General features: G+C 41.4%; 1 protein-coding gene across 4 annotated transcripts in view; it reads right to left on the reverse strand.

Moving 5' to 3' along the window:
* Positions 1 to 17,509, reverse strand: part of MCF2L (MCF.2 cell line derived transforming sequence like) — a 156,433-nt gene extending 138,924 nt beyond the window's left edge. For 2 of the 4 annotated variants that reach the window (XM_054271488.1, XM_054271487.1), the window contains exons 1-2: positions 17,455 to 17,509; positions 6,773 to 6,971 (exon numbers count right to left, since the gene is read on the reverse strand). In XM_054271488.1, coding sequence (XP_054127463.1) covers positions 6,773 to 6,950 — 178 coding nt within the window. In that variant the 5' untranslated portion in view covers positions 6,951 to 6,971; positions 17,455 to 17,509. The remainder of the gene's footprint in view (positions 1 to 6,772; positions 6,972 to 17,454) is intronic. The other 2 variants (XM_054271495.1, XM_054271491.1) reach the window with 1 other exon arrangement.
* Between the last annotated feature and the right edge of the window lie 7,687 nt (positions 17,510 to 25,196).

The raw sequence follows: 25,196 nt of genomic DNA on the forward strand, positions 1-25,196 counted from the left end.
AGCAATTTATTTCCATGACAAATGGTCCAGCACAAACAGTCCAGCTGGAAGCCAGTGAGGCTCTGTAACCCCACATTTTCCCTACAGATATGTAGATGACACTGATATGATATTAAGGCACCATGTGAGACCTTGTCAGATGGTTCCTGCTGCACCTATCCAAGACCTAACATCTGCATTCACAACTTCTCCATCTTGTCAAGGAGCAAGTGCCAAAACCAGCAAGCAGCCTGCCCTTACAGAATAAGTCAGTTTCTAATATAGAGTTTGGGGTTTTTTTCTGTTTATTTATTATAATCAAGCAGATTTACAAAGATATCAACTGCCTACAGATGCAGGAAAGTGGAATTTACAGAATGCCTAAGCAGGTCAGACATGTAACCCCTCTTGAATTTCAATTTTGCTGCTGCTTAGACACTTTTCTAATTTCTTTGGAGCCACCTGAGGCACCAAAAGCACAAAGGTACTCACTCATGTCAGGGACTGAACAGAATTGACAAAGCTTTCCTGATTTAGCTTCAGCAAGCATCTATTGCTTCATCCTGCACTAAGAATATCTGAAAAGCAAAGCATAATTTAAATAAAAAGAGAAAGATTCACTACATTCAGATGCATCACAAAAGCTAGGAATTTTCTCAATAAACTAAACGTTACTGCTTTCCCTTCTGATTAAATGGCTATAGATTTTAAATAGATTATAAACCAAAGAACACCTATAACTTGTGTTTGTGACATCTCTGAAATATTTCTCAACAGAGTTCAAAGAACTTTGATGAAAGAATTAAATATGCCTTTGATAAAAGCTAAGAGCAATTTCAGGCAGGACCATTTCCTGAAAATGTTTTTTTTTTTTCAGCAAGCAGCAGCTGAACTGAAAATCCGTCAAGTGTGGCACTTAATTACAGAGACAGACAGACAGATGCACAAATACACACACACACAGAATTTTACTCCTGACATTGCCAAACTACCTCTGCATAGCTCATTTTTAACTGGCAATGCCTTTTTACACCAATGAAGCTTTTCTGCTCTAACTTCTTGTACTGAACAAGAAGTTATTTTTATATATTCCATATCTGCTGTAATTCCCAGGAAATAGGGAATTAGAGTAAGATGTTTAATATTAATTTCATTTAAGAGGGTGGTTAACTTGTACAGCTTAGAAGTCTTAAGACGAAAATCCTGACAAGACTCCTACTGATTTTAATCAGACTGGATTTCACTGCTCTATTCCTCAGAGCAGCAACACGACACAGAAGAAGTTTACCACACAAAGGCTTTCTTTTCCATGTTGTTAGACAGATTATTCCAATTAGTGTTAAACGTGTCTCATTTTGAGGAGTAAAGCTCATAAGAATTTTCCAAATTCCCTCAGTTGAAACTCAGTTTTAATAAAAAGCAGCTCCTTGAGCTAACACATAAAAACACAGGCTCACAAACACATGCTGAGACTGGTACCAGTCCTACAGCAACCAGCCAGGGAACAGGCTTGTAAAGACATTTATAGGCAAATAGCCTGCACCAATGGGAAATGCTAACACTGCACACATAATATTTTCTGTATCTTACTTGGATATGTACTTTACACCAATCAAAACACTAGTACTAAACAGAAAGCTCTACATGATTTTCTTATAAGCTCCACAGCAAAACACAACCAATCTTTAAAGGGCAACCCACTGATACCAAGGAGATGAAGAAAAGTGCACTGCAAAACAAATAGCCTTTTCTGCCAAAAAATTGTGTTGAGCCCAGATCTATGTTCATAAAAAAAGAAAACAAATCCCAGGTTCCCCCTCCTTGAGCATTGTGACAGATGCCACCAGGGACAACAATAGCTCCCAGCTATGTGCTGGACCTGTATCACTAAGTGGCTTGTGTATTATGGCTTAGAGACTCCTGCCCTAGTTGGCTTGTATTTAAAGGTAAAAAAGGTCATGGGCTATTTAGCACCTGCACAACTGAGAAGCAGACTGAGACTGAGGCTGAGGAGTCTGTAATGGCATCTGCGTTCCACAGAAGATGTACCAATGTTAATGAAAGCACATTGGTGTCACACTATGAAACAAAGTGATCTTCTTGTAGATGCCTCTGGAATTCTAACAAAGAGGAAATCTTCAATTGCCTCACATATCTTGGTGTTGACACTATTTTTTTGTGTATGCAAACAACCTCATAGAAAATACTCAGTATGATATTCATAGCCTCATTTTTCATATGTACTTTCTAGCTGTACCAATCTAGTTTAGAAGTTATGCCCTGCAAAGAAAACTTTTTCATAAAGTTGTTAATGGAAGCATACTGCAACGTACACAACTCTGCCACTTAAACTTCTGTTAAGGCATCAAATCCGATAAAGCTTCTTAGAGAATATAAAACAGTTCCAAGAATCAAGGAACTTTCTACATATATTGCATAAATGAAAGACTTCTCCCAAAAAATGCAATGACACTCTTCTAGCTACCAATAAAAGCAGCTTCTAAGAGACAGATTTCAGTTTCTTAATTTTTAATTAAGATTTTTAAAGGTTGCCTTTGTACAATATCAAGGAATAGAAAGGACTCAATCCAAACAGCATTAACTACAGTTTTTCTGAAAAGTCACTTAATTTGAAACAGTATAGTTATTGTAACAATGAATACCCACAATGATTCCCTTGCACATTATTTTTGAAATCTTGTACTTACACAGTTCTGACTAGTGGAAGCAAGGCTAATACACATAGCTGAAGTTATACTAGGGGTTCTGAGTATAACTGAAGTTACCAGACATACAAGTGTTTGAGAGAAATGCTGTTTTTTCCCCTCTTCTGATGCAGGTGATGAGTCATCAGTGATCTTGATAATGTAACCTGAGCATCCTATCCTGTTCCAGTCATGTTGCAGATGTGTATAATTCAGCTAAAGCTGTCACCTTCAGGAATGCCACTGAGAAATACCTAAAAGGGTGTTTATGTATGGCAAACAATGCAATTTTACCTTTTGAGATGATACCATGCATATTTCTTTCAAAGAGCATGAGCATAACAAACGAGCATTTCAAGTGCCTGTGAGTGCAACAGCTGATTTTGTGCTTTGCAGCACTGCTACAAGGGTTGGAATTGGCACATCACAGTCATTTTGCTGTCTTTTCAGCTGCCTTGTGATTTCAGATGCAAAAATGTCAACAATCAGGTAAATTGATAAAATGACACACATTTTATAATTTGAAATAATTTTAAAATATTTTCCTACTCCTTAAGTATGTCATCTTAGTTAGGCTTGGATTAAGGAGACTTCAGACTTCAGTCAGTTATCATCTGCATTCTTGGATTCTTCAAAACCTGGGCAGAGTCATGACAGTCCCTTACTTTTGTAAAATCTTTGACTGTAGCACTCTCATGGCTATTTGCTACTACTTCAGCAATTACAGCTCCTAAGATGTAACACTACCAGCTCTTGAGACCACCAGAAGTTTCCTCTGCTGCATCATGGCAGGAGGCTAAAAACCTCTGCAGGAAAAGATTATATTCCAAACTGACATGAACTGAACAGGGAAAAAAATCCAAACAAATAAAGAAAAGGTGTCAACCATTTGAAGGGAGAGAGAAAATAAATAACAATTGCTGTATGTAAATAGGCCTCCATGCACATCACTCCTCAAGTCCAATGCCACACAGGTAGAACAACACAACAGGCACTGAGAAAATACAGAAATACTAAATTCTAATTTTTTTATGATTATTAGTAAAGACTCATTATTGCCTTCCATGCCTCCATTAATTTCCAGTATCTTTCCATTTTTCAGGCTGTGCTGAAGACAGCAGGGGGAAGGCTGAATTACACACAGCATTTGAGTTGAGGCAAGAGTACACACAAGTTGGTCTCATGCTGTGATGTTCCCATCTCAACTTGTGCTCTGCCCCAAGCTGAATTTTGCATGCTGGTTCATATATCACTTTCAAGCTCGACTCTTAAAGCTTTCAAGATGCAGTATCTTCTCTCTGTGTGTGCACTCACAGACACAATGAAGACCTGATATTAATTATAACTTCTAGGAAGACACTGCCGTAAAAATATTGCTGTTAATAAAGTATCAACAGCACAGCAGATGAGTTCCTGGGGAGGGAGAGGGAATTAAAACTTCAGCAACAGCAACATATGGTTTAAATAAAAGCACAAAGATGCTCTCCATCATACAGTATTATTAGTCTGCATGGGAGACTAACACCCCTCACATTTGCTTTCAGAAGTCAAAAATAACAAGAGAGAAGACTCCAACATTATCTTCCACGGCAGCATCTCTCTTTCCCATGAGAAGACTCTAAGGATTAGTTTCACAGAACAAAGCACTATGGCTCCCTTCACCAATAGAAAAACTACCTTCTTGTTTTCTTGAAATAAATATTTGAGTAAGTATTAAACTAGAGTAAAACATCTTTTCATTTTAAATGTTCACCACGTTGCCTCTTTTCAGACCAGACTCTTTCTAGCAGTCCCTTGATAAAATCAGAAAATCTCAAGATGAAAATTGCATGAATTAAGAGCAATGATTTGTTAAAAATCAAACCCCAATAAAATATCCACAAACAATGATTCAGTCAATCCTCAATACTAGAAACAACAGTATTAAACATGGCACAGAAAACCTTTCATACTTCATTTACTACAGTTTATGAACACAAGCAGAAAATTATCTACCACTAAGTTTGTCATGTAGTCTCTGCCTATTTCTGGGAAAGCTCCTTTCCCAATCTACACACTGCTGTCTTCAAGTCAAAAGACAACAAACATACCTTTTTTTGAACTACATCCCACTTTTTCCAGGGATGAAGAGTATCATCATGTGCTTTGCAGTTTCAATTAATGACTTTCAATTCAGTTGCCGGGCCAGACATGGATGAATCCCCAATGAAAGATCTGCTACTTCTCAGGCCAGGAAACTTAGTTCAGAACTTTTCCCACTAAACCTCATGTCCTTTTTACATACATTGCAGTGATAGAAGGGCAGCAGCGACAGCTAAAAGATGAAATTAGCATAGTCAAGTATGTGCAGGCTAATATAGGCAACCTCATGCCTATGAAATACAGCTCTACACTCAGCTCCTGGTCTGCCTTCACTGCTTTAATTTTAACCCCTGCAGTTTACTAAGCTTCCCTTTTTGATAAACCAGTCAAGCATTGATTCACTGACACTTCAGCAGACACTAAACATGCAACTTTGAACCCAACACAGCTCTCCCCTGAATTTCTGGGGAAGGGAAGTAGCAATTTCCCATTTGTTGAAACCCTCCAGAATGACAGAATAGAGAACCATCTTTCCTACCTGACTTCCTACTCCAGGGCTGCCTTCCTGGGACTTCTTTGTTTCTTCTTCTACCACAGAAGCACAGTGCTGTAAGCCTGGCTTAAATCACTGAGATGGAATCAAGTACACCCAGCTCACCTCCAGCACTGGCTTGTTTCACTAGAGGCTTCATTAAGAACAAGCTAGGGACTGCACAAACTCTTTAACTAGTCTATTTAACAACTGCCCCAATTAGGTCTAAATCTTCTCTGCAGGAATCAAGTTCACTTTTTCTTGCTCCTATTCTAATGGTTAGGGACAACAAGAAAATTGAAACAAGTAAATATTCACCTTCCATAAGCAGCATGGATCTCTGCTAGAAAGTCAGAATATGTGTGATTTCCCTTCAGTTTTCTCTTGTAGTCTAGATACACACACCTTATTTCCACAGAAATCATATCTGATCAACCCTGACATCATCCTCTGGAATTACTGCAGGGTTTTTTGCATCTTTCCTTGTTGCCTTCAAAAGAAACCTCCTTCTAGCTGAGACATCACTGGTACAAAAGCAGAATGATTACTCTAATCACTGCTTCCTGTTAAGTCAGAGCAGACTGTGAATCATTCTGCAGTAGCAACATCATTAGTTCATTCCAGCTAGGACAAAGGAGTCATATCCTGTTTTATAATTGTGTATTTAATGCAAAACTGTATTTTAGTGAATTCCACCTTTCCAGTTTTGGAACATCTTTCCAGCTTAGAGAGGTTTGCATAAATATATTTAGGTATTTAATTACCTAATTATTTAATTACAAGGGAGGCTTTATAAAAGCATTTTTCAAAATGAAATGAAGATGTGTTAATAAAGACCAAATGCCATCAGATGCAATTGCTAATCAAATTATAAAATTTCTGTCCATCTGCACTAGTGCCATGGAAAAGCTTCTACTCATACATGAACTATGTGACAATGTCCTGCATGGGTAAATATAAGATCAGATGGTACAGTAAAAAAAAGTATGCTTAATCCCAGCAATCATAAACTAGCACTCAATACAGTTTGCTGCTTATGGCCCACAGCAACAAAAGTAATGTGATATGGTGCATAGGTATTTTTCACTTGCTTCTCAGCAGTTTCTCCAAACTGTGATTTTAAAACTATAGGATGGTGTGCAAATACCGAGTCCTTCCAACAGAAGGTAGGTCAGGTTTCTCTGGGATGGCTATTTTTTGCTAAACAATTAATTCACGGACTGATTTTAATTCCTTATAAGAAGCATCAGTCCTCCCAAGTGCAGGTTTTCACTGGCTGCTATTAAATGTTTGTTTTTGTGGTGACATCAGCCCCCTCCAGTGAATACTCAGCTATTCCTTTTCCTGGGCTCCCTGTCCTACTCTCATTGCTAGAGATGAGACACAAATGCTAAAATTCTTGAAGACATCTGTCCTCTTCTTAACAGTCTGGCAGCCAGCCAGCCAGTTTCAAAATATGCCATATTTTTCTCACCTGCCATGATTTCTGTCACCTCTTGCTTATCTTGCACAAGCTGCATGGTATCTGACACCACAACCTGATGGCTGGTATCATCTTCTTTCTCTTCATTAGGCTGGTTGGCTGTTGCAAAACAGTTGCAGCTTCCAGTTTCTTTGCACAGGAGCAGGGTCCGATACCAGTAGTCAGACATGAAAACTCTGTGAACCGATTTCTGAAAAACAACAAACAGAAAATTGTTTTCTGCAAAACATAAGGAAAAATCTAGCTACTTGAAAGAAGGGGCTCAAATGCTAAGGATAACAATTGCATACAAATTTTCATATCTTTGATTTTATTTGAAGAAAAGATATGCAGCTTACAAGAGTCATCCATGGTATAGTACCCAAAGTAAAAAGTTTAAGTTCCTTGTAATTTCTCAAAATGCTTATATCAAATGTCAGGAAGCTAGCATTAAAAAAACCCACAAAAACCCTGCATACAAGTATCAAATCACATGTGATCTGCATAAAAGCAAAAAAAAAAAAAAAATCATTATTTCTCTGTATTTTTCACAGAACAAGTCAATATTTATCTTAAAAGCCAAGTTTATCTAAAGCCAAGTTTAACTAGGTGAAAGAACACACCAGAACATGGGTTGTCAAAATGTGAAAGAAAAAAAATAATGACAAAAGAGGACAAGATACTACAATTGCCATTATATGGGAGGCTGAAAATACAGTTCAAAATTTTCATAAACAAATTAACTGAATGAAACCTTGCCACTTGAAATCCGGGAAGAAGACCAGCTTTGGTTTCTGACACAGCACCCAGGTCCTTCACTGCTGCCCTCTTCCTGAGCAGAAGGAAGCAGCAAGAGTTCCCTTAGCTTAGAAGGAGCTAGAAATTACTAGACTTATTATATGTGTTTGCAGGTCAGACAGCAAGCACATCCTTAAACACCTGCAAGCTTTCCAGTTTATGCCAGAGAACTACAGGGAGGTTCGTTTTATAACATAAACAAAAATCGCCCCCTTCTTAAAATAACAACTAAAACAATATTAACTTGAAAGATTTTGTCCACATGAGGAAACATCCTGAGCTTTCCAAGATGATCTTTCCCACTGTTAAAGGTAGCTGGGAACTCTGAAAAGTTGAATCATTTAACAGTTTGACATACAAAGCCACAAAGCCCAATCCTCCTACAACTCAATGAGGTTGCTCAGAACCCTGTCCAACCTGACCTTGAATGCTTCCAGAGATGGGACATCTACCACTTCTCTGGGCAACCTGTTCCAATGTCTCACCACCCCATTGTAAAACAAACAAACAAGCAAACAAAACCCCAAACAACCAAACAAAAACCCCCTCCTTTCCAACATCTAATATAAAATCAATCGTTCTTCAGTTCAAAAATATTACCCCTTTTTCTATCTCCAAATGCCCTTGTAGAAAGTCCCTCTCTAGATTTCCACAGGCTCCCTTAGGTACTGGAAGGTGCTGTGAGGTCTCCCTGGAGCCTTCTCTACTCCAGACTGAACAGTTCCAGCCATCTCAGCTTGTCCTCACTAGAGATGTGCTCCAGCCCTGTGACCATCTTCATGGCTCTCCTCTGGACTCACTTCAACATGTCCACATCTTCCTGATGTTGGAGACCCCAGACCTGAATGCAGCTCTCCAGGTGGGGTCTCACCAGGGAGAAGGGCAGAATCCCCTCCCTCAGCTAGCTGCCCACACTGCTTTCCATGTTGTCCAGGACTCAATGGCCTTCTGGGCTGCAGGTGCACATGGCTGGATTGTGTCCAGCAGCACCTGGACACTGCCTCATCCATGAGCACCCCCAAGTCCTTCTCAACAGGGCTGCTCTTGAGCAGTTCATGCCCCAGCCCAGATGGATACCAGTGGTTCCACGCACGTGCAGCACTTTGCCTCTGGCCTTGTTAAACCACATGAGATTCCCAGGGGCCCATTTCTTGAACTTGTCCAGGTCCCTCTGGATGGCATCCTGTCCTTCAGATTGTCCACAGCACCACTCAGCTTGGTGTCATCTGCAGACCTGCAGGGGGTGGCACTCAAGCCCTTTGTCATTAGTGAAGATATTCAGTAACACTGACCCCAATGCAGACCCCTGAGGGACATGACTTGTCACTGATGTCCATCAGGACTCTGAGCCATTGACACCATCCTCTCTATATGACCATCCAACAAATTCCTCATCCACAGAACAGTCCACCATCAAATCCAAGTCTCTCCAGTTTTGAGAGAAGAATGTTGTGGGGCACCAAGTCAGAGGCTTTACAGGAGTCCAGATAAATGACATCTGTAACTCTTCCCTCATCACTTGATGTGGCCACTCCATCATAGATGGCCACTAGGTTGATCAGACAGGACATGCCCTTGGTGAAGTCATACTGGCTGTCCTTGATCATCTCCCTGTCCCCCATGTGCCTGAGCACAGCTTCCAGGAGTATCTGTCCCATGATCTTCCAGGCACAGAGGTGAGGCTGACAGTTCCCAGGCAGTTCCCAGGGTCCTCTTTTCTACCCTTTGTAAAGATGGGTACAATGTTTTCCTTTTTCCAGTCACCTGGGACTTCACCTGCCATGACTTTTCAAATCCTACAGAATGGTTTGACAATATCAGCCAGTTCCCTCAGGACTCTGGGATGCATCTCATCAGGTCCCATATTTCTGAGTTCCTCAGGTGGTTGCAAACCTGATCTTATCCTACAGTGGGAGGAACTTTGCTGCCCTGGTCCCCATCTTGCAGTTCATCTACTTGAGAAGCATGGGAAGGGAGGCTGCCAGTGAAGCCTGAGCACCTCAGCCTTCTCATCCACTCTTACCAGTATGCCAGCCTTGCTTACCTGCAGGGTACACTTTCTTTTACTTTCCTTTTTTTGGCTGACATACCCCTAGAATCCCTTCTTACTCTTTGCATCCCTTGCCAAGTTCTGTTCCAGTTTCACCTTGGCCTTCCTCACCACAGCCCTACAACTGGACTGCATCCCTGTAATCTTCCCAGGATACCTGTCCTTGCTTTCCCTGTACTCTAAGGAAATTACACCACATCCAGGATGGGTTTGTTCCCACTCTCCACCAGAAGGCATACAGAAAAATAATGGTCCAAATCTCTGAGCACAAGGGACCTGACAGGCTTTTCCAAGTCCATCTGGAAAGCACCAGGCCCAAGTAGGGGAAATATGCATCTCCCTGGGCAAATTTAATGCTTTTTAGAAAAGAAACAGATGCATAATCTTCATTTGTTCTGCAAGCATCAAAATCCAAGTGTTTCTAGTGTATCTGTTTCTAGCTGCTGATTAAATTGAGTGAAAGAATCACTGCAGACCATGGATATTAACAACAGGTCTGCATTCTCTGTATTACATTTCAAAGTGTCAGTTATAGACTTGAACAAAGTAAAATCCACTTTAAAAGCCTTCTTAATATAAAAGTTCTAGCTGTTACAAAAAAGACACATTATTTAGCACCAGATCCCTCAGGAATCACCCATGAAGAATAAAGTACTCTCTCTGGCACTTACTGCAATGCTTCAGCAGAAGAGAGGATTTCCAGATAAAACATCCTTCAAGTATTACAGCAAGCTGCATCTTCTCCCCAGTTTAAAGAGAGCAATTTTGTTTTACTTTAGACAACATACTGCCATTTCCTCAGTTCTCTTTGCCTATTTCCAGATTTTAGCTTTGCAGTGTTTGTCAGAGGGTGGGTAATGGAGTTAAAAGCAAATTGCTCAACTTTCTATAGCTGCTGAACTGGACAGGTTCATTGCACACATCCTCCTTGTCATACAGAAGGTGGCAAGCACTTCCAGCTGTACTAATGCACATTCTGCTAGTAAATAATGTATGTAGCAAATAGGACACAGCTTTAAGCTGCTTCTGCCTCTACAACTGTCTGGCATGCCAGGTGCTGTGACAGGCACAAGTGTGCACAGGGGGTTTCATTAAAAAAGCACTTCATAGCAATTCAATTTTTTTTTTTAATTCTGTGGGAGCAGGGGGAATTCTTTCAATTACCCTTACATCTGAGACACTAAATAGATTTTTACTTCTTAAGGCCACTAAGCAAAGTTTAAATCTCTCCACTTTTTACCCCAAGAATTGGGGCAAAGATGGGGAAGTCTTCTCTGCAGGAGACATGAATCCGAGAAATTTATTTTTTCTCCCTTCTCCTGTGCAAGTTGAACTGAAAAGCAGCTGGATCTATGCTTCAGAAGTCAGCAAATTACTCTAGGAATAAGTTTTTAATTTATTGCCTCTCTTTAAGCAATGGAAATGCCTGAAGATTGCCAGAAATAATTATACCCAAACAGTGTATAAAGGTGTCTCTATGCAGTTAAGGACATGCATTTATGACCTTAATCCTTACTTATTTTCTGATCATCTTGATTTTATGAATGATAATGTGAACTTAGATCTTAAGAAAACACAGCAGAAACTCTAGGGGCAAAAATGTTGGGGGAAAAAAATACATGAGGGCTGAGAAATAGTCACTGTATACATTCACACTTCCATGAAGAGAGGCAGCTTGCACATTCATAAAACTTCTTGACCAAGATTGCCTGGAAAAAGGGAAGCATAAAGAGAGGAAAAAAGAAACACCAAAAAAAACCCTTAACTTTTTCTTTTGGTTTATGAGCTAACACAAGATGTTCCAAACAGTCAAAGCTCCTCAAGGTACCTCCTCTTGGATCATTGCAGTGACACTGAAAACACAAGTAGCTTTTCTTATTATTTCAAAGCATTCAAAGATAAAGTCACACCCTCAGCCAGCTGATACACCATGGAAAAAGCCCAAGACTGAAATCTCCTTTTGACATTTGTAGATCTGAACAACTGCTCCCAAACCTCCGTTTCATCTGCTAGAACCAATACTGCTTGAGAATTTGAGTTTTTCTGTTTGCTTTAAATTAGATTGCAGACATCAAAGCTGGTGAAATACCGAAGGAAAAGCAGGGGCAGAATCTAGGCTCATTTGTCAGGACACAAAGGCACTGATAAACCTCACTGCAGCCAGGACCTCGCTACCTGTAGGCCCACGAGCTATATATAAGTAATAATATTCTTAAGATATATATCTTCAGATATACTCTAAGTAATAATATTCTTAATATCCTTAATTCTTAACTCCACATTACTCCTTGATTAAGGTGCAAATGCTTCCTGAAACAATGTTTATGAAACTCAGACAAAAGAACAATTTTTGAAAGCAAGAATCCTATTTCAATCACGTTGCACACACACTTCATTGAACTTACCTCAGTTTTCCATCCAAAATCCCCCTTTAATTCAAGAATAACATTGCAAAGGCAGTAGTTAATTATTATCTTCAAATGTAACCAGATGACGTAAGGCACACAGTTACCTCAGAAACTTAAATCCACATTCTGCAGCCACTTCACCACAGCAGTTAAACCCAGCTCCCAGGGCCCCCATCACCCTCAATCCATGCACTGTTACTAGATCACTGTTGCTGACACATGATGTAATTTCTTCAGCCATTTCCCTGGTGAAGGGCATCATTTCTAGTCAGGTGTAACACAAACATTTAAATATATCTCACTTCTAAGACCCCTTGTGTGATATTTTCAGATTGTCCTGTGAATTACCTCCCTCAGCATTTAATCAGATCAGCATTTTACTGTGCTTTTGTAATTGTTCCATTTAAGTCACTGAGAAATAAAATGTATTTGTGTGGGGAAAACCACTACTAATTCAGCACCTACTAAGATTTCACACACTTATTTTCCATAGACACCATGACACTTAATGCCAATGCCCTTAAAGAAAAGCTGTTTAATATCCAGCCTGCATAGCAGCTTTAAACTTAGTAATTCACCAAGCTCAGTAGGCCCACATCAATAGAGAGCAGAGTCCAGATGATGGTGTAAGAGCTCAGCCATGTACCCTGCAGGTCTCTGCAGGACAATTGGACTGGACTGTATTATTATACAGATACCACTATCTGTATAATATCTCTTTATTTTAGGATGGATTAAAATACACTGAATGCTGTTTTAACCTGCCAATATTGCCAATCTGATTTTAGGTGCATGTGTCTGTCTGCAGCATTCTTTCCAATTTTTATGCTTTAGCTGGCTAGCATTGCATTCTTTCCATCTCCCAATGCAAGGGGAAAGTGCAAAATACATCAGACACACATTATGGCCCAGGCTCCTCCCATCTGAGATCAGATATGAAACTGAGATGTTTAAGTTAAGAACCTACTTAACTCACATGACTTCAGCATTCCCTGGAGTAGGAGAGAAGGGCATCCTCTGAGGCTCATCAGCCCCTTACTTCAACTCCAGAGAGTCCAAGGCAACTGCAGATCAGCCTGAGTTTGGATAATGAAAAGTCCCACTTTTGTATACATTACCAACAGAGTGCCTCAAAGAACGAGTCACATGATAAATACAATAAAACACTAGGATTTCAGTAAAGTCCATGAAATGACTCAAGTTCTTCCTACAGAGATATTGTATTTCTACTCTTGCCCTTCTCCCAGTCCTTTTACATTTTGTTTGGAAAGAGGAAGCGGAAAAATCAGCAAAAAAGTTCCACTCTAATCGCTCTCTAGGGCATGCAGAATACCCTCACATGTTTTAAGTCAAAACCAATTTAAAGACTAAATTTTTTCTCATTTGGAATTGGACTGTGATCAACATTTAACTTGAATACTAAGCAGTCCTTCAAGATAAAGGGTCTCATTTTGTATTTAAAAGCCTTTCACAAAGCATTAAAAGTCATCAACAGGCTGATGTAGAAAACACAAATTTCAAAGAAAATGCTAGACTGTTAAGCAAGAGCTAACCTGAGGCCTCTATAAAGGAAAAAAGCCAAATGTGTTTTGTAAGAGAAATGCTTTCTTTTTTATTCAACTTTTCATCCTATAGGTAGCCCCTTCTTTGAGAAATGCTTACAAATTTAAATGAAGTCACTCAGCAGTCCTCCTTCCTCCTTTTGGGGCAGAAAGCCATAAGAAGTTCATCTTTTGTTAGTCAACTCAGAATTGTGCATTATATTTTTAGCCCTCTAACAAAAACAATAAAAAGATAAACCTAGGATGACAGAGGGTAGCTGAGTTCCCAAGCCTTGAGCAACCTTCCCTACTGCCTGACTCTACCCACTGCACACAGGTACAGGAAGAGCTTCAAGTACTCAGCCAAATTCTCTTCCTTTTCAGAGATATGGGCCCAGTGCTCACCAAGCCATCCATGGACCATCTGAGCAGAGCACGAGGACAAGGGAACACCAGCTCCATGCAGGAATGAAATGGGTTATGGACAAAGCAACTGGCTGTAAGCAACCTCACCTGAGCTGCATCTCATGTCCTACAGAAACCTGGACCTTATACATGCCACACTTCCCCTTTGCAAACAAGAAAAAATGGGGTTTTCAACTTTTATACAGTATGGAATTTGAAAAGTGGCTTGTTGTTCCTTCTGTACAAATGTGATATCTAATGCTGAATGCAAGACTTTCATATTTTCAGTGAGTAAAACCAAAGTCAGTCTGAGAGTGTTAATGTAAGTGTGAGAAAACCTCCATATTATAGAATTCCAGTTGCCTAGGGATCATTATTAGTAAAAGCATAATTTTCTTAGCTCTAAAACTCCCACCAAACCACCTACATTCCTGAAAAGGGAGCTTTTAGAATTAGATATCTAAACCTTTCCTCCTGCCCCCTCACACAGCCCCCACAACCCCAACTTTCTTCCCACTTATTTCTCTTTCCATCCATGAGACGTCAAATAAAATACTGGCCTGAACATGATGTCTTCTAATGCAGCATGAAGAGCAGCTTATACTTCTCTAGAACAGTTCACTGTATCTATTTTCACTCAGATCACATTTCACAGATTTTTTCCAAGACCCCAGAGAATGACAAGCCAGGTTTCATTTTTAGATCAAGCCTGAAACACAATGGAAGCTGATAGTGCTATACAGTACTCTGTGGAGAATGAGGTGGTTTCGTACTTGACCCCTTATTTCAAGGGGCTGACAAATCTCCCCTTGTTCAAGTTGTTGTCATGATAAACCCAAACTCCCATCACACCCATGCATTATTCCATGCACAAAGCCGTGACAAACACAAGATGCTGCCCACCAGAATGAGGACACTACACAAATCCCATTTGTTTAACTCAGAGGTACTTGTGACCAAGCACACAAATCCCAACTCCCAGACTAATTCAGCTGAAAGAAGAAAAACACATGCTGCTTTCTGAAGGTCAGGGAGTACATGGCATGTTCTGGTTTTTAATTTATTTATCATGGGAACAAGCATCACAGTATTAGCAGTTTTCTCTTGAAATCAGAACTTGGAACATCTAAGATCTTTCTCTGCAGCAAGCTCCAAGGAGAGTGCCTTTGTTCAGTGACCGTAAAACAGGAGTACGTGCTCTGCTCAGCTTAGAGGACACGGGTCCCTGAGAGATCACTTGGGTCACTTCATACCACCAACTTGCTGACAAACATATAATAGGTGTCCAGTTTCAAAGGGCTCACAGAACATCTACTCCACATGTCCCTTCTCTTCCTCCTCCCACTCCCACCCCTCCCAAACCCAGCTTATGGCAGATCAAAAGCAGTTTGCAATACCCCACCAAGAAAACCCTCAAGACTCGTGGCTTCAGCATTCAGTCTTTTACCATCACACACACAGAAGGAAAAAAAAGGCATGGCTGAGGCTCCCTAAGGCTCAAGAAACCTTCCCCAGCTGCCTGCCTACAGAGATGGAGAGCACTGTCCATTTCCTGTGCCTGCAGAATTTGTTGAGCCTAAGTGCAAGGTAAAGGTAATGCTTCAGGAAAGAGGGGGCAAGTTCTCTTCCAATCTACTCAGATTTAATTTCCTGTTAAGTAACCATGATGAATACTTTCTAATGAAGTTGTCATAGATTTACCCAACAGTGTAATTTTGTTAGAAACAGCAACTGACAGCTTTAATTGAGAAAGGAGCACTGCATTTGAAGTTCCAAGCAGATGTATGTTTTAAGACGATTAAACCTGGTAGCTATTTTGAAGCTCCTGCAAAGCCTCAACACTGCACACAGGTGGCTGCCTTCAAGACTGATTTTACAGACCTCCATCATTAAAAAAAAAAAGAAAAAAGGCCTTTCCACACAACTTCTGTAATTACTTTTGTGCAGTCCAGTGCCAAATCAGTGAAGCATATAACTTCTGGAAGCCATCTGAAACCCAAGGATTGCAAAGTTCAACACAAAAAAAAACCGTGCATGACCCAGACCTCCCTACAGAAGGGATAAGAATGGACAAGAGGGTTGTATGGTAGCAGCCAGGCCCAAAACACAAGAAAAGGACATACAACATCAAGTACAAAAACAATGTCCAATTCCCTACCCTACCACTGTGCCTTTATTAGACACATGCTTTAGCATCCTCTTGAATTAGGGTCCACAACAAATGTTTTTCCTCTCCCCTCCTACTAAAATGATGCTGACTTCTATTCAGAATAGCATTTTTTCTCTTTCAACATGCTAACTAAACTTGCACAGGGTAAGTACCTTTAATAAACACAGAGCCTGCTGCTGAACATTAAACTGACTGTTCCACTCCCCAAGCCAGAAAAGCTGTTTGACTAATAAACTCCAAAAAGGACTTATGATTATCATTAAAAGGTAACCTACAAAATATCTTTAAGAAAAAAAAAAAGACTTCTATTTATTTGCTTTTTGAGTTTTTCTATTTCTCTGCTAGTCAGTCTCAGTCATTCTGAAATCACTAAATCAAACGGGCTCTCTAAAGGAAATAAAGGGCTTGCAAGAGCAAATAGGATCTTGCCATTGCCAAGTCTATTGAGATAGTTTTAAATTCTTTTTCAAGGTTTTTGGCTAAAAATATCTTTAAATAAACCTTTATTTCTTGGTTTTAGATAACAAACACTTAAATCTCCTTCCTCTTGTAGATACAAAAGAAATAAAAACAAAAACAAAACCCACAGACAAAAATAAACCCAAAACAACAAAACCGTCAACAAATCTACAAACATAACCAGCAAATTTATTTTAATAGTGCAGCCCCAGTGAAATACAAAGGGAAATAAACACCACAAACGGCAGAAACGTCCTCTTTTATAGTCCCTGCGATTAACCATTGCAGGTAACACCAGCCAACAGCACCCCGCATCTAAAACACCTTCTTCATACCAAAGGACCGCTTTGTTTCTCCAGCTCAGGGCTACAACTCGGGGATGTAACTCGGGGAAGCAGCCCCAAGGGCACAAGCGCTGCTGGAACCACGGCAGGGCAGGGCAGGGGCAGCCGCGGCTTCCCCCACGCCCCTCAAAGGAGAGGGCACCCCGTGCCGAGCGCCACGTTTTTATTTGCCCGCTCGTTTGCAGGCAGGTTACCGTGCCTGCCTTTGTTCGGCTTCCTCCCCCAGCCCGGACCCAGCGCCGCCGACACTGAGGGGGCAAACCGGAGGGGCAGGGAGCGGCACGGCGCCCGGCAGGGCAGAGCCCACACTGAGGGGGCAAACCGGAGGGGCAGGGAGCGGCACGGCGCCCGGCAGGGCAGAGCCGAGCAGAGCCGGTGAGCGCCGGTGAGCGCCGGTGAGCGCAGAGCAGCCGCGCCGCCCCTCACGCGCGGCTGCCCCGGGGTGCGGTGCGGCCCGGCCCGGCCCGGCCCCGCCGCCCCGCCCGGCTCCCGCGGCCATGAGGCGCCCGCCTCACTCACCTCGCCGCCCTGCCCGCAGGACCAGGTGGCCGCTGCCGCCGGCGCTCAGCAGCTCAGCCGGGCGAGTGGGGCAGCGCCTCCCGCCGGGGCCCGCGGCGCGGCAGGGAGGGAGGGAGGGAGCGGGATGGGATGCGATGGGATGGAGTGCGGGGGAGGCGCCGCCGGGCCCCGCCCGCGGGCGGGAGGCGGCGGAGAGGGGCTGCCTTTTGTCCGGGCTCCGGTCCTCGGCCCGGCACCGGCATCCCCCGCCCCGTGCGCGCTCCGCGGGAGGCGGCGGGGCCCTTTGTGTGGCGGGGCGAGGGAGGCAGGGGAGCGCAGGGCTCGTCCCCGTCCCCGTCCCCGCCCCGCTCACCTCGAGCACCTGTCGGGGCCGGGAGGCACCGCCGCTCCTCGCCGCGGGCCACAAAGGACAGGTGCTCCCTGAAGGGCAGCGAGGGCTCTCTGCACTGAGCGCTTTGTGTGCCTTCCTCAGTGAAAAGTGGGTATTTCCAGGAAAGCTCCTGCTACCTGTAGAGTATCGCCTCATCTTTTGGGGAACTGTGCCACTTCAGGACACGGTTTAGTAGCAGTGCTGGGTCTAAGGTTGCATTCGATGATCTCGGAGGTCTTTTCCAACCTAAACAATTCCCTGGTTCTGCAATAGCGGAGAGGAACACCGTGTGCCACGTGAAGTTTTGCAGCCTCAGTTGTGATGTTTCCTGGTGTTTCAGTGTTTGGCTCCCCGCGTTTTGTTTTGCTTTTACAGGAATGTGTATACGAAGGTAACAGCACTTTTTGTGTTTACATCTTGATCAGACAATTGAACAGCTGGAAGTGGATTTGTTTTCCCATTACAAAAAGAGAGGGGAAAAAAAGCAACAAGCCAGTCAACAACAGGTATTTTCTTTTTTATTCAGGTACCCCCAAGCATTAAAATCTTTGCTTTTAAGCAAAACAATGCAGAGCATGTGCTTTTGTATGCTGCATGTACAAACACGTGAGAAATGGGAGCTGCAGAGATGTGTGCTTAGTAGGAAGCACCCAAGGTGTGTCCCTAACTGGCCACAGGCTTTGCCAATCTTCACTCACACAGTCAGCAGTCTTGAATGCTGCTCTCTCCATCCCTGCTGCAACAGGGATATGCAGTTCATGATACTGCAACTGCAAGTTTCAGACACTAATTTTTTCAGGAAAAATATTCCAGAGCTGAGGACAAAGTGGGGCTAGCACATATTTCATACACTTCCTATTTCTTGAGTGAGAGGCTTCTGATTTTGAGAAATATACCAGATGACAGAGATATGTTGTATACAGTTGTCTCCCTAATTACCTGAAATGCTCTTTCTTGAAGCCAAATGACCCAGAGTAGTGTCAGGAAATGGCTTACTGAAACAAGATTTTGGTATCTAGCAGCTTCTAAGGGCAGCTTAGCCCAAAATGTGGATCAAACATAACCTGAGATGCAAGTAACCAAGTCAGTTTGGCAGCAGCCATGGACTGTTCTCCATGAGATGTATTCCAGTATGTCATGGGGAAGAGTGACCCTGTGACACTTCCCTGTGAAGCAGGGGACCACGGACAGAAAGTGCAGATTCACATAGATCACTGTGTTTTCATTTTTTTTTTTCCAGAACCTCACAAGAACATTTTCAGTGTTGGTTGAAAAGATCTGTTTGGTTGTCCAGGGAAAAGGGCCAATTAATGATGACATGAAAGAGCAAGAGGATGGTTTAATTTGGAGATACTGTCAATAATAGCTTTGAAAGAAGTCTCTGAAGCACAGGGGAGGCAGCAATCAAACATACAATTTAGATTTCAGTTCTGTTTGGTGTTGCAGGCGTGTTTTGCTCTCTATCCCTATAGCTACCCCTACAGCAGTAAACGAAATGTGTCTGGGGTTCAGGATTGAAGCACTGCACTGGTCATCTTCTGCAGTGTCCCCTGGGTGGTGGTGTCCTAGCAAACAGCAGTCCCTGTGGCACAGCTCAAGGGCCTGTGTGTGCCAGGGCCATTCCCAGCACACTGTCTGTGTGGAACTGACCTATTTCAGGAGATAAGAGTTTAGTTGTGTGTATGAAAGCCATGCTGTGCCAGCTGGTTCCTGTGCCAAAGGACGGTTCCTGACCTGCTTTTTTTGTTAGTAGTAACATGAGGCTTTGGACTTTTGTGATTCCTGCTGTGTTGTGTGTCAAAGCAGAACCTTAGGCACTGGCTGGAGTCAAGCAGTGAGAAGTCAGACTGAAGATCTGAGCATTTTATTCATTGAGCAGGATTTCTGCAGAAATCTTTGCTCAAACATACAGTTGCATTGGCTAGCAGTATCAGAGTTTATGGAAGAAATGGATCATGTTATGAATAGGCTTTTATTATGAATAGAGTCAGAAATGTTATTTCTTCTACATTAAGTAAAATATATTCATTAACACAACATTGGCTTTTATAAGAATGCTTACTCCATGGAAAATACTTTTGTTTTGACTAATGCTAAGAAGCTGGGGCAAATTTCAGCAGGACCAGTTAAGTTTCAAGCAAATGTCAAGAACAGATGGCATTTAGGTCTGAAGAAATTAATAAGGAAGGAAAGTAAGTCACTAGAGCAAATGTGTGCTTTCACATTACAACAGCTGAAGGTAAAAGCAGGTTGGAAAGAGGTTGAATTTTCTTAAAATATCTGTCCTAAATATGAGGAGTAGGGTAGGATTCCTAGGAATTGTAAACCAGTGAAGTATTATGGCTCTAGTAAAAATTGTACCACAGAGCACCTCCTTCACACACATATACATGTTATTTCTGATGCTGTCAGTGTGAAAGTTTATAAATTAATATGGGGCTAGTGTTGATAACTCCTTTTTTCAGCTTACACAAAAGCTTGGACAAGACCAGAAGGATCTAATGAGAACAGAAGACCAAACTCGCTCATCTCTCGCACAAATGTTGAGGACTGTGGATAAACTCTGCAAGGTGTTTGAGACTCACTGCATAGCTGTGTTTTGGGAGTCTGGCTGGGAAGGCAGAAGACACTATTTTTAGTGAAGGAAGGACCTTTACTCCAGGAATTAACTTCTCCTGACCCAGTGCCCTCTGTCTGTTGCCAAAATTGTCCAGAACAACACTCTAGAGTACACGTTTAGGACACAGTCTTAAGTTGCACCAGAGGAGGTTTAGGTTGGGCATTAGGAAAAAAGTTTTCACAGAAAGGATGAAAAGGCATTGGAATGGGCTGCCCAGGTTGGTGTTGGAGTCACTGTCCTGGAGATGTTTAAGGGAAGACTGGATGTGGCACTTGGTGCCATGGTCTACTTGACAAGGTGGTGTTTGGTCACATGGTGGACTCAATGATCTCAGAGGCTTTTTCCAAATTAATTCATTCTGTCATTCTGTTACTTTAAATCTCAAGGAGTAAGAAGAGATGTACAAAGGAATCGAAATAGGGAATCATTATCATGTGTACATAATTCAAGTGAGAGCAGAACTAACTATGGCACTGTGGCATGAAATTTTCTTAGTATCACCTGTACCTGTTTCTGCCAGTTATGAAGTCTGGAGGGGCTACAAAATGACAACCAGTTGGCTTTCAGGAACAGATTATGTAAATTGGGTCTATCAAAAAATCTCAGACCTTTATTGAGCAACTGGTCTGAACCACAACTTGTACAGAATCAGAAACTCTCTGTAAAATCATAGAAATGTACTGAGAAAAAAAAAAAAAGAAAACTAAGGCTCAAAGCTGTTATTTGCAGAAGTTCTCCAGGGTAAGTTAGGGAGATTTTTGAAACACACCGAGAATAAAATAGTAATGACTGGATACAGGCAAGAGCAATTTTTTTTTTTTTTACATAAATTGACAATGAGTCTTTTCTTTATAATTATAGCAATTATTAGTGAATTATGTAAACCAACTCTGATTAAAATTAAGGCAGTCTAAAAAAACCCCAAACTGAACAACAGAGGTAAAACACAGGGCTGAAAAATTTAGTAGTGGCAAATATAGTGAAAATGTGAATAAACTGGGAAAAGGAAGTCAAGACTTTAGAGAATCCCATTGGTAAGCTGCACAGTATCATGTTTTTACAAGATGTGAGCAAAATATGTTACTAGAAAATCTAGCCTGTCTTCTTTTTACACCATGAACATTAACATGACTCATAGGTTCAGGGAACACTATTGCAATCATACTCTGCTTTCTGATGGCTTAAAGTATCTCCAGAAATTCTTCTTTCTCTGGTATGAAATATTTACTTTAATGCAAATCCTAGGAGCTCAGTAAAAATAACACCAGTCTCTCCATAAATATTAGAAAACTCTTGATTTCAGGGTTACTCTAGGGCTGAAAATTCAAGCTGAATGTGCTACAAATACCAGCAGAGGCCATGGTCATCCCTTTAGCCTATAGTATGTTAGATTTTATCCAAAGGGTGCAGTGGAACGTTCAGCTTGTTATGGCTGGATACTCCTTTTGTGTCCACCAGAGTTCTTGATGAAACACAGAACAATTGCCATAACAAATGGCAAAGGAACTGGCTTGGGCAGGAATCAAATGGACAAGACACTCAAATATGTGCAGTGAATAGTAAGAAAGCTAATTAGCTACAAGGAGAAAGCTTTGCACACCAACTGCACTTTGATGCCCTCCCTGAACTCTGCTTATTGAAAAAAACAGTGTACAAGCTTGGGATTTAAAAACCAGATGGTCCAATAAGAGACTTCTTGTCACTACTTGTGAGGTGACACACAGAATTCTGGAGATTAAGTCATCCTTTGCAAATCTCCTACCATTTATTGCCATAATTCTCTGAACCAGTCACTGGAAAAAAAGTGGAGATGCACTCCAGTCTTGTAAGATGTATGAGGAATGAATAAACCAGGACAAACATTATCTACAGGGAATCAGGTAATGAAAGGAGAATCCTTTGGTGGGTCCTTCCTATTGGAAGGTACTAGGAAACCCATAGCAACAAGAGTGGGGACCAAGGGAAACTACAGCAAGTGTGGAGAGAGCCTCCCATTTGCATGGCTTTAAAAGGACAGATTAAAAAACTCTTCTGATCTTTTGAAATCTTAAAGGTTATTTGTTGGGGTTTTTTGTGCTTTTCCATTCTAATTGAACCAACACTGTGGACAGCAGTAGCAGCAAAGAGCAAGCAGAGTTTGTGCAGCTGATGTGCCATAGCTACCCTGCACAGCAGAGCTTCCAGAAAGGGCCTAAAAGAGCAATGAAATGCCTGTCACAAGACAGGAGGTGGTTTCCTGCATGTACAGGGAAATCTCCAGAGCAAGCATTCCCCACATTTTGATTTGGCAAATATTCATTCTGGAAGTGGCTGTGGAAAATCTGTCCTGTTGTTTACCTGGGTGGTTGGCACAGAGTCAGACTCTTCCACCACTCCTGGAACATACCTGACTTGTGGAGCACATGATCCTCTTTCCTCTCCTCCCTTCCTTCCTTTCAGGGTAACAAGTCAGATGAGGTCTCCTGTTAGAGTCCCACAGCTGTTAAAGGTATTGGGAGGACTGGGAGATCTGCCTGTAGCCCCAAGTGTCTGAATGGAAGGAGGAAGATTCCCTGGCTAGAGATTTGGGACTCTGAAGATGCTTTGGTCCTACAAAACTCTGCAACTTCAGGCTGCAAGATCCAGACCTTGTCAGCTGAATAAATGAACCCTAGAATGTGTACTGGGGACATGGCCACAAGCAGCAAAATTCATATGGGAGGATGAAGCTGCACGTTCATCCCATTAATGGCTTGTGCAAGAGCCCCAAATTCTACCTTTGCTGTTCACATTGCAAATTTTCTGTCTCTGTGTCTTTGTTGTCATAGTGACAGAAAGCACCAAGAATATTCTATGGGTTTGTTCTTTGTCATGGATGCAGAACATCCTTTGGGCATGTATGTTTTCTCTCCCTCCTGGTTACTTTTTTCCTGAGCTTTCCCCAAGAGCTTAAAAAAATTAAAATTGAAATAATTAATGGAGTTCACTATGCTTATTCCCAGTAAATGAGACAGTAAATACAAAGACATGCAAACAAATACAATAAATACAATACATACTGAAGTACTTGGGCTGAATGTCATGATTAAAAACGTTGCAGGTACTATTTGTTTTTATTTCACCCAACAGGAAATCTCCTGCTGGCTGTAATGGGTGCTTGGACACCTGCATTTAACACAAACAGCTGTAAGTGCCTGAACCTGAACCTCAGTTTGGCTTCTTGGATCGTATTTTGGGGTTGAGTTTCCAAATACACAACTCCCACTTAATTCTGCTTCTGCAGAGAAGAGGCAGAGAGGGAGAGAGGACTGGAAAAGTTCCTGGGACTGGAAACATGGTGTGCTTTGGTTTGCAGTATGTGAAGCAGGAATTTCTAAGTCACAGGTGCTCCTGTCTTGTTCTGTGGGAAACACGAACTAGGTCAGAATTTTGGGCTGGGCACCAAGAAACAACTGAAATGAAACAATGAAGATTCCCAGTAAAGGAAAGAAATTGGTTGGGATTGAAAAAAACCCATGGACTTTCTTTAAAAATATTATTAGAGCATGTTAGTTTTGAGTACATCTGATGTGGTGGTAGAGAGAATAAATGGATTTGCAACCCATGAACTCTGTAAGAAGAGTGGTGTGACATGGCAGAAAGATGAAATGTCTGTGAACAGTAATGTAAAAGGTGAGGTGCAGGCAAATGTTCAAATGAACATTCATCAGATTTATAGGTCAATCCACATGAGAGGATGCCTGAACTCTATTGTGGATCAGTGAAATTTATTTTTATGCCACTCTAATTAACTTTCCTAACTCCCAAGCTGACATTCTTTCATGTAACACCTGAAGTGTTCACACAGAGATGAGAAAACACACCAGTGACGAGTATTGTGGGATTTATAGTGCTTGGCAGCAGTAGCTTGGGCTTTTTACACAACATCCACTTTTCTCCCTAAATCAGGAGAATTCCAAACTTAGTGTCTTGGCTCAATACCTGGATATAAAATTAATTACATCAGGATTGGTAAGTGTGCATCTCTGTGAAATGTAAGTGGAATGTAAATCTTCATAGACTGAAACAGTTAAAAGGTTAATAGTGTGGTTGGCAATTAACCTCATGGAAAACACAAGTAGTTTCTAGCAACAACTCTTAAACTATGAGTCAGGGTGGAGCCTCCTTGAATGAGAGAATTAGTTGCCAGTGAAATTAAAATATATCTCAACTTTCTGCATTTCAGTGTTCATACACATTTGGAAATAAAGTGTTGACAGATGGTTCTCATGACCTACCTCTAGATATAGAAGATGCCAAAAGATGCCAAAGTTAAGTGCATTATTTAGACAGAATAAGGAATAGTAATAACAATAATAATAATAACAGATATGGAATTCAGATAGGATATAGAATATCCAGATACTCATAAACTCAGGATAATGGCATATTTCCCAAAGTTGATTGAAGGATATAATTATGATTGATGCAGAATCAGATCAGGAGGAGGTCAGAGTGAAATTTATCTTTTGAATATGGATAAGAATTTCCTTGGTGGCAGTGGTATTAGAATTTAAATAGCCATTCCCATTCTATTTTAGCTTAAAATCTTTGGGTATGTATGAAAACAGACCTTTTCTCTTGTCAAGACAAAATTGTAGGACACAGGTAGTTCGCAATAAATTAACTGCATTAAAAATTCCTTTTTTTCCCAATACCTTCAAATCACATTTTTTTATGAGAAAAACAAAATTTAGTGAGTCCCATGAGACCAGGTACCCTTTAAAACAGTTT

Source organism: Melozone crissalis, unplaced genomic scaffold (assembly GCF_028551555.1).
Source record: "Melozone crissalis strain CALT ecotype California unplaced genomic scaffold, PUWL_Pcris_2 ptg000013l_1, whole genome shotgun sequence".
Lineage (NCBI taxonomy): Eukaryota > Metazoa > Chordata > Aves > Passeriformes > Passerellidae > Melozone > Melozone crissalis.